The sequence below is a fragment of the Gavialis gangeticus genome, unplaced genomic scaffold (genome assembly GCF_001723915.1).
Source record: "Gavialis gangeticus isolate Ggan-Ray unplaced genomic scaffold, GavGan_comp1, whole genome shotgun sequence".
Classification (NCBI taxonomy): Eukaryota; Metazoa; Chordata; order Crocodylia; family Gavialidae; genus Gavialis; species Gavialis gangeticus.
Window position 1 is genome coordinate 4,286,323 of NW_017728998.1, and position 8,763 is coordinate 4,295,085.

Consider the following 8,763-nt stretch of genomic DNA (forward strand, 5'->3'; position numbering starts at 1 on the left):
AAAAAGATAATTATTCTATTAATTTGTTTTCTGGGGGAAAAACCCAACTCCATTTTATAGTTTCATAGTTGTTAGAGGCTGGAAGGTGGAACAGACCGAAAGGGAAACCCCCCTTGCATTAAACCCAACCTGACTTTCAAAACTAGCTGCATTGAAACACACACATCTTCGCAAAAACCTAAACATCGCTTTCTACAATGAGCTCCCGGAAAGGTGAAAAAATAAAAAAATAAAATAAATAAAGCCTGCTCTTTCTTAGCTGAGAAAGCAAAAGGGGGAAAAAATGCTGCAAGCTGATGTTGGAAGCCAGCCACCCAGTAGATGGCAACAGCCCTGGATCTGAGCAGGGCTCAGGCTGGGATCCTGCTTTTGTTTGCAGCCCCAGGCAGGAAATGACCTCTTCCTCTCGGAAGTGACCTTGCTTTGCATTGCCATGTGAGCTCCCCAGGAGCTGGGGGAGGGGGCAGCACTGCACAGAGGGTCCCCTGATTTGCAACCCCTGCAAAACCCAAGCTGAAAGCATGGGGAAAAAAAGCAAGAAGGAGAAGAAGGTGAAAGGGGCTGAGAAAACAGCTGCTAAGATGGAGAAAAAGGTCTCCAAGAGATCTAAGAAAGAGGAGGTAAATGAGGCTGCCGGGGCAGGAGCAGGGGCAGGGGATGGGGGGGATCCTTCCCTGCCTGCAGCCTTTCAGGGGTTGCAGCTGTTGCTTCCTGAGCTGCACAAGGGGCTGCAAAGGGCAGTGAGTGCATGAGCTCCCCTGAACACAGGGAGGAAGGAAAGATCTCCCTGGGTGCAATAAAAGCAGACTGAAAGTTGCTGGACGTGTGAATGCTATTGTGTTTTTTTTAACCGGTAGGGAAAAAAGAAAGAGCAGGGAGGATTGCAATGGGAGAATGCACCAGCTGCGAGCAAGTGCACACACTCCCCAGTTTCCTGATGGGAGCAGGCAGGAGAGAAAGCAAGTTCTTTTCCCTCTCCCAAGCAGCGAGTGTGCTGCTGAAGTTGCACGCAAGCACCCGTGCGCGCTGTGCCGGATGGCTGCTGTCTCCTGGTTCACATCACCTAAAAGCCGTCCTGCCCCCCTGGGGTTTTTTAAGAGATGCCTGAATCTTGGGGCTGTGCTCTCCATCCAGGTGGGACTCGGACCTTTTTGTGTTGCTTTTCATGCTGTTCTCCCCAGGGGTTTCTCTAAGCCGGGGAGGAAGAGACAAAACATCGCAAACCGTATTGCAGGAGTAAAATTAGGAACAGAGCCGTCATGCTTGTAACTTAGCCTGGGTTTTATCTGGCCGTTAATTAGAGAAAAGTTTCTCGTGAATGTTAGGAGCCTGTTGCGTGCATCACCACCAGACCTGCCCTAGGGTCACTGCCTCCAGGTGCCACCTGGTGCCTTGTGGTTAAGGCAATTTGTGGATGGTAAACTTTTTTTTTGAAGAGTCTTCTAGGAAGCTGTGGGTACTGTGGATGGAAGAGCTCGTTCAGCTTGTCAAGTGACATCCCAACCATTGGAAAGAAAGGACATTTAAAAAGATGGTGGCAGGTTAATAATCTGATTTAAGAAGTTAGCTAGTTTCCTTCCATTTCTTGCATGTGGAGGACTGACATTTGAATGAATCCTGCCAACCCAATCTGCATCCTGATGCATATGCAAAGAAAGGATGTTTGAAAAAGTTAATAATCTAAGAAATTAGCCCGTTTCCTTCCTTTTCTTGCATGTGGAGGACTGACATTTAAATGAATTCTGCCAACCCAATCTGCATCTCGTTATATATGAACTGACTGACAAACCCCAGTTCTCCCCCTTGATCTTCTGGGCCCTTTGCATGGGCAAGGCAGGCCAGTGATGAGCAGTGAATTGCAGATGTTGGGTCGCTCCTCAGCCTGTCTGCTAACTTTTTGAAGTCATCACAGCCTGTTTTAAAAAACCAGATTGTACTTCCAGGGGCTTCTGCTCTAACATACCTCTGAATGGTCAATTGTCTGTGATTTTTGCTTTTTAAGAGGTTCCCTTTGAACTGACAGATGAGCAGGGATTCAAAGAATCGCCACAAGCAAGAGTAATTAGCCTAGAAGAGGCTGAGTGAGAGAGACATTACAGGAGGTAGATATTATTTATGTAGTTTAAATTGCTCAAGAGCTTATCCCAGTGCCAGATGTACATGTAACTCGGCTGAAGTGCAGCTAAGAAAATGACATAACCAGCTGCAAATATTGCATAAAGACATAACCAGCTGCAAATATTGCCAGGTTGGAGCACTATACAAGGGGAGGAATTAATGGATCGGTCCTGCAAAAGGTGGAGCGCTGTCGTCTGATTCGGTGGCAGCCCTTGCTTCGTGTCGTGTCTGTGAGCAGTGCTACTGAAAGAACGATGCTATCCCCATGATTAAAATAAAGCATGGGCTAGCGTGCCCACCTTGGAGTGGCGCGCTGCCTGGCACAGGGCAAAGGAAAGCGACAGGATGAAATGAAAATTGAACATTAGGGAAAATATCCTTTCTGGTCTATCAGGCTATAGAGTGGTCACTACCATGGTCACTAGTACGGACACCTTGTCACTTGAGACATGCAAACAAGTGGGCATGGAAAAACTAGAAAATGCAGTGAAGGGAAGAGTCTCGCATTTTTTCCCCATCTTGGTTGTCAGTGCTTCTGTTGAAAAACTCATGGAGACATTTTTGTTGCTCTCAGTGTTTGTCAAACTGATGTTTTCCTATTTTCCAACAATCTGAATTTGCCCTTAGAGAGTATCTCCTTGCTCCGTGCCACTACAGGCGGGGAAAGTTTCAACCTGTGGACTCAAGTGTCTTACCCAGTGATCACAAAGATAGCACAAGAGAAAGTTGGGTTAAGAATGAATGAAAAACCCCCCAGCCGTAATGAGTCCTGGTATACATGCAACTTGCCTGGGCTTGGAAAATCAGCAGAATCTCCTAGCAGAGACCTGCCTCTCATGGTGGGTGCAGCATAGAGCCTGTGTGCCCCATCATTGATTGAAATGACTGTAACCACATGTGGGAAAAGCCAAATAGTAGCTCCTGTAATCTTACACGGTGTGCAGATGACCACACTCATCAAGAAACTCATGTCAAACTGGCTGGTTATTTCCAGGAGGATCTTGAAGCCCTGATAGCGGAGTTCCAGACATTAGATGCCAAAAAGACCCAGATCATTGAAACATCCTGCCCTCCGCCCTCTCCAAGGTAAGAGATGGCATGGTTTTGACTGTTGCTATCCAACAGGTGACAGACATTTCATTTATTTAAAGATTTAAAGCATGTAGTATCAGGTCCTGGTGCCCTTGTGCAGTGTTGAGGTGTGTAGGATGGAGCAGCAGAGTCAGCACTCAAACCTCCTTTATATCTTCCTGTCAACCTACCAAATAAATTGAATCCTGTCAAAGCTGGTGATTTGTCTGGAAGGTTTTGGAAGGGTTGATGCCATTTAAAAATGAAGGGAAACCTTGTGATTTGGATAAAATTGCTTATTATGGCCAAACACAGGACTGGTACCCAGATCTCACCAGGTTCTGCAGTCCTGGCACTGCCACGACTCACTTAAAAGATGCTTTGACCTCTCAAGGGCATAAGTTTTCCCCTCTGGACACAGGGGAAGGTTTCTCTTTGTCTTCCTCCCAAGGATGCTGGGGGGGACAGCTAACATGAGGTCTGGTTACCTGTTGGATGTTGGCGGTGGTGGATGGTCTCAGCTCCTATTACAACTGGGGCCGTGGTTCAGTGGAAGATTTCTGCAGATAACTTCAAATGAGACAGCCCTGTTCAGGCCGTTGTTAAGTACCATGAAGAAGTTAATCTTTGCTCCTAATAAGCCAGCATTAAAATTGAAAAAGTCATGTCAGAGTCCGTGTTAAATGACAGTATAATGTGCATTCTTAAAATAGGAAAAGTGTCAAATTAATCTCTCTGGATGTTTCCAAAAAGTGAATTTCTTCAGGAAGTTTTTAGCTTGGAAATAGAAAAAAGTGTCATGTGCTGATAACTGCGTGGGTGATGGAGAGACACTTTCCTTAGGAGGGGAAAGGGCTAGCGCTGGCTGAATTATGTGTCTAGACTTAGCTTTCAAGCTGTGTTTCAAATGGTTCCTTTACATGCTGACGTCTCCCCATCTCTCCCTCTCTTGCAGGTTGAATGCCTCCTTCTCTGCTCACCCCCAGAAAGACGAATTGTTCCTTTTTGGAGGTGAATATTTCAATGGCCAAAAAGTAACGTATACTTCCATCTATCAATTTTCTCCCCCACCTCCCCTCTCTGTCTTTGCTATAATTTGCATGGGCTCTGTCTGGAGCAAGATTTCAAAGAAGTAGTCATAAAATATGTATTTTTCCCAGAATGAGAACAAAATAGACTGTTAATTTCACAGTAATACTGTCTCGTGCTTGAGCTGTCGGCAGGAGATTGGAGGGCTGCAGTCCATTAAGGGGTCAAAGTGACTGCTTAAGCATCAATATTTCAGGGCGTCCCAATTTCTGTAGGCTCGATACAGGCTGTAGTTGCCCCTCATCCTTGGTTCCTATTGTATGATGTGTTTCCCTGACCATTTAAAATGAGCAACTCCTGTTAGCTGAACAGTTTCTGCCTGGGAATTTTGCACGTAGCAATTATTTATCCAGAGCTTTTGCCTGGGAATTTTGCATGTAGCGGTTATTAGCTGGAGTGCTGGAAGCACCTCTGCATGCTTGGGCCTGAAATCTGCCCTACACTGTCTATGTAGTGAACTCGGTCTACTGCACTGTCATTTGCTTGGTTGTTTGTGTCCATCAGAGTCAAGCAACTGCTTCCACTGTACTCCTGATGTCTCTTTTTATGGGCAGCTGTAGGTTTGTACATCCCTTTTCTCAGGCCTCTGTCCTCTCAAACATACAGCGACCCACCACTTGGAGAATGAGGGTTGGGTCGCCCCTTGGCATCAGTAGATTGCTCCAGAGACTGACATCGGAGGCAGGATCCCCACCTCCTGGGCCCCTTGCTCTTGCTGGTAGGGGGTGCAGGCTCACTGCAGCCTGGGGTAGCAGGAGGGAGATGGAGAATAGAAATGGCATTTATTTGCACAGGACATAACAAGCCTGAAGGCCAGGGCACTCTCTGGAGCACTGATTGCCCAGCATCAGAGCCATACTATGCTGTGGCCCCATCTTTTTCCCACCTAGTGGAGAAGGACTGTTGCCTTCCTTCCTCTGAGCAAGTGTACAAACCCTTAATTTAATGACCATGTAGCTGGCTCTCCAAAGTGGCCTCTGCTTGGTGAGAACTGAACGCGCTGCTCTCGGGTAGGGTTCAGTGGCAAGGTCTGGTGATGCAGATTTTCCTTTTGCCTCTAACAGATGTACCTGTACAATGAGCTGTATATTTACAACATCCGAAAGAACAGTTGGGCTAAAGTTGACGTTCCCAGCCCTCCTCCCCGGCGCTGTGCTCATCAGGTAAAGTGTTTGGCCTCCAGTCATCAGGACAGCACTTACAGAGTCACTCTGGTGTCAGGTGGCCTGACAACAGGGCTCTGTTTCCAAAGGTGTGAGATATCTCAGCGTGCCTGTCACAATGATGCCGATGCTGTGATCAACCTGGGGCCTGCTGTACTGAGAAATTGTACGGCTCATCCTCCACCGTGGATCCTTTCATGCTGCTTCAGTGCCATTTTCTTGGGGGTCCAGGATGCATTAACACAGTCCCTGCTATCTGCATCCTTTGAGTATGAATGTCAGAGGAGTCACTGGTTCATGCAATTCTGCTTTATTCAGAAAATCTCTGAGAGACTTTCAGCAGGTCTAATTCTTCAGGCTATAAAGGCTTTTAGATAGCAGGGCTCAGATGTCTCTCTGCTTCCGTTGCAAATCCTGTGTGGATTCCCTCTGGGCTGGGGGATTGGATGGCAGAAAGAACTGCTAATGGACAGTAGCAATAGAAACCCAGAGAAAGTGCTTGTGTTTTCTGCTCAGTGAGTGCATGCAGCTCTCTGTGTTAAACTTCTTGTTCTGACTTAGGTGCAGTTCTGACCCAGGTAAGGGGTAGCTGCTTAAACAAGCATTGAGACTCAAAGCAGGGGCCCCATAACTCCCATCTTTAAGTTTTAATCAACACAGCATTGCATAAATGCCCAGCAGCTGTGTCCCAACCTGCCCTGGACCCAGCATAAAGCCTGGGATGGACTTTTTGTGAGGGACATTGGTTTTTCACAACCCTGGTCAGCAGGCCAGAGGGGAGAGTCCCAAGATGGGCTGTCTGAAAGGATATGAATTAATTAGTCATTTAGTGCGTTCATCCCTGTAACAACCTAAGCCTCGTGGCTGCAGCTCCTCTGGACATCGTTTTTGTAGAAATACCTAAGATGGAGCGTGTGCTCCGGGACGCCTGTCTTCACAGACATCCAGCGTGGGTACTGCAGGGAAGCAAGCCGGCAGCATTCGGCATACAGACTGGTTAGCAAAGAGAGATGCAATTTCCCATACATTGCCGTGCACAGCTGGTCACTGTTTGGGAGTTTTCTCTGCTCCACGGGGTCACTTGGATCTGAACTGCAGTTCACACAGGCCACCGTGCTGCTTGATCGGCCCTGGTCCCTCCTGCGACGGGAAGGCTTCTGTATATGGGACAGTCTGGGAACACTTTGTCATGTAGATCTGACACTGTTTCCTCTGACTGCAATCAATGCATCTAGGCGAGAGCCAGGTGACACTGAGGGCTAGGGGGAGGTATCCGTGATTATGCCTGGTATAACCTAGATACCTGGTATAGCCTGTTATACCACGTCAGAGCTCCATGCTGTAAATGTCTCTTCTCTGAGATTTTAGCTTCTCCCAGCCTAATGTGGAGATGCTCCCTAGATCCCTAGTCCCCCTGCTTGCCTTGTCAGAGTGACCCATGAATTGCAGTGGGCTTTATGCAAGGGTCTGCTGGCAAGTAATGCCAACAACTTGTGTAAGCAGCCTTAGTCGTGGCAAGAGACAAACAGTAGTAGCCCCAACTATACCTTGGAGAAACCATTTGCAAGATGCTTCCCAAAGTCATTGCAATGAGTAGGCAGAATACTGTTCAAGGCAAAATGCATCCATATACCACTATGAAACGTTACAAGCTCCCAAGAAAAACTGCTAACAAAATGCACACTCTGGTCTGAAATCCATAGGTAATTTATTGAACTATTTAAAATGACATATTCCAGCTGCGTTTAATATTGAGTGCCTGTCTTGTTAAACAGACACAGACAGGCAAAGCACACCTGTTTCCACATAGGCTAGGACCTAAATTAAGGTATTGTTTTATATGGGTGGTGTATATGTATGTGTATTTTATAAAATTTTGATCTTATTCTTAGTTTGTTTGCATATATATCTATATCTATATGCTAACAAACTAAGAATAAAAAATACTGTCCCAAGAATAAGACCAAAGGCTGGCCAAAAAGCTAACTAAGAATAAGACCAATATATGTTATAAATGAAGTGTGTGCGTGCGTGCGTGCGTGTGTGTGTATGTTAGTTAGCTTTTTGGCCAGTTTTTGTTCAGCCACTAATACAGAGGACCATGCCTGGGACCCTTAGGTACTTTGCTCATACAAATGATAAATAAAAACTCCCACAGCAATAATACATTTAATACTTAGCTGCTGTCCTGATAGACCAATAAATAACCAGCAGAAAATTAGCTTAAGTGCATGCTTTTTAAATAGAGAGGGAATATGGTAAAATAGAACAAATGCATTAGTTAGCCAGGAGTCGGGAGGTCTTGGTTTTGTGAAGTTATTTTTGCTGGATCCTTCCTTGCACCCGCTGCCTGTGTGAAGCCAGAGTGCCCAGCAGGTGGTGCCCGAACAACTAAATCCTGATTTTGCAGATAGGCTGCGAAGGAGGGAATTGCAACAGACAACTTCTCATTTCATTTTCTGTTAGAGTTTTGCTGCAGCAGCAGATTTTCTGTTTGATAATTAATTACCCTTACATAGGAGACAGTTCAGCCCCATTAACTGACTAGTGTGTTGTCTTCTCTGTGACTTTTTTTTTTTTTAACGCACGTTCCTCATTAGCTGGGAGTTGGAGCAAACAGTAGCGTGCGTGTAGATTCATCTGTGCCTATTTGCAGCCTCATTTGTCAGCTCTCGGCGTCGACACAGACTCTCCCGCTGGTATTGCTTTCTGCCCTTCCACCTTCACCGCCAATAGGGCTGAGGTCAGAGGGGCCGTGAAGCGGGTGCTGATGAATGCCTGCGCATGGAGGACCTTGGGTATCATAATTAGTCTGGAGCTAGATCTTCAAAGTGGAGCACACCGTTACGTGCAGACCTCCGCACAGTCCTAATTTAGGTTCGCAAATACCACATCCCCGTGGCAATCAGCGAATTGCGCAGGCCTGTAGCCGGTTGAGTGTCTAACCATACGTTACCACATTGGCCTGCAAAGGCATGGTTTCCATGTGCGTTTGCTCTATGAATGCATAAGCAAGGCTCATGCTAATGCAATTACGCTGGTCTGATATTAAAAATCTGCTTCTCTGATGGTTGCTGGTTTTTTGCAGGGGGGGAGGGGGAAGGGTCTTTTCGGGGAGAGATCGTGTTCTCTTGTTTGTGGATCTGGTCCGAGCACGGTGATGGAAGCATTGGCAGTACACATACAGAGGAGTTTTTCATTGATATGCCCAATTCTTGAAGCCCCTGCCATCTTGGGAATAGTGATTTTCCCATCACTGTGTCCCTTGTTCTCTCTTTCCTTTTTCCCTTTTCCAAACACTTCAGGCAAACTTACTCCTTGG

The 8,763-nt window shown here is 46.4% G+C and overlaps 1 protein-coding gene across 3 annotated transcripts in view; it reads left to right on the top strand.

Annotated features, from left to right (window-relative positions):
- The first annotated feature begins 398 nt into the window (after positions 1-398).
- The window catches only part of KLHDC4 (kelch domain containing 4), a 47,807-nt gene continuing 39,442 nt past the window's right edge, over positions 399-8,763 (top strand). For 2 of the 3 annotated variants that reach the window (XM_019505419.1, XM_019505420.1), the window contains exons 1-4: positions 399-620; positions 3,113-3,204; positions 4,145-4,223; positions 5,343-5,441. In XM_019505419.1, the coding sequence (XP_019360964.1) occupies positions 522-620; positions 3,113-3,204; positions 4,145-4,223; positions 5,343-5,441 (369 nt within the window). In that variant the 5' untranslated portion in view covers positions 399-521. Of the gene's footprint in view, positions 621-3,112; positions 3,205-4,144; positions 4,224-5,342; positions 5,442-8,763 lie in introns of those variants that run through there. The other variant, XM_019505421.1, reaches the window with a different exon arrangement.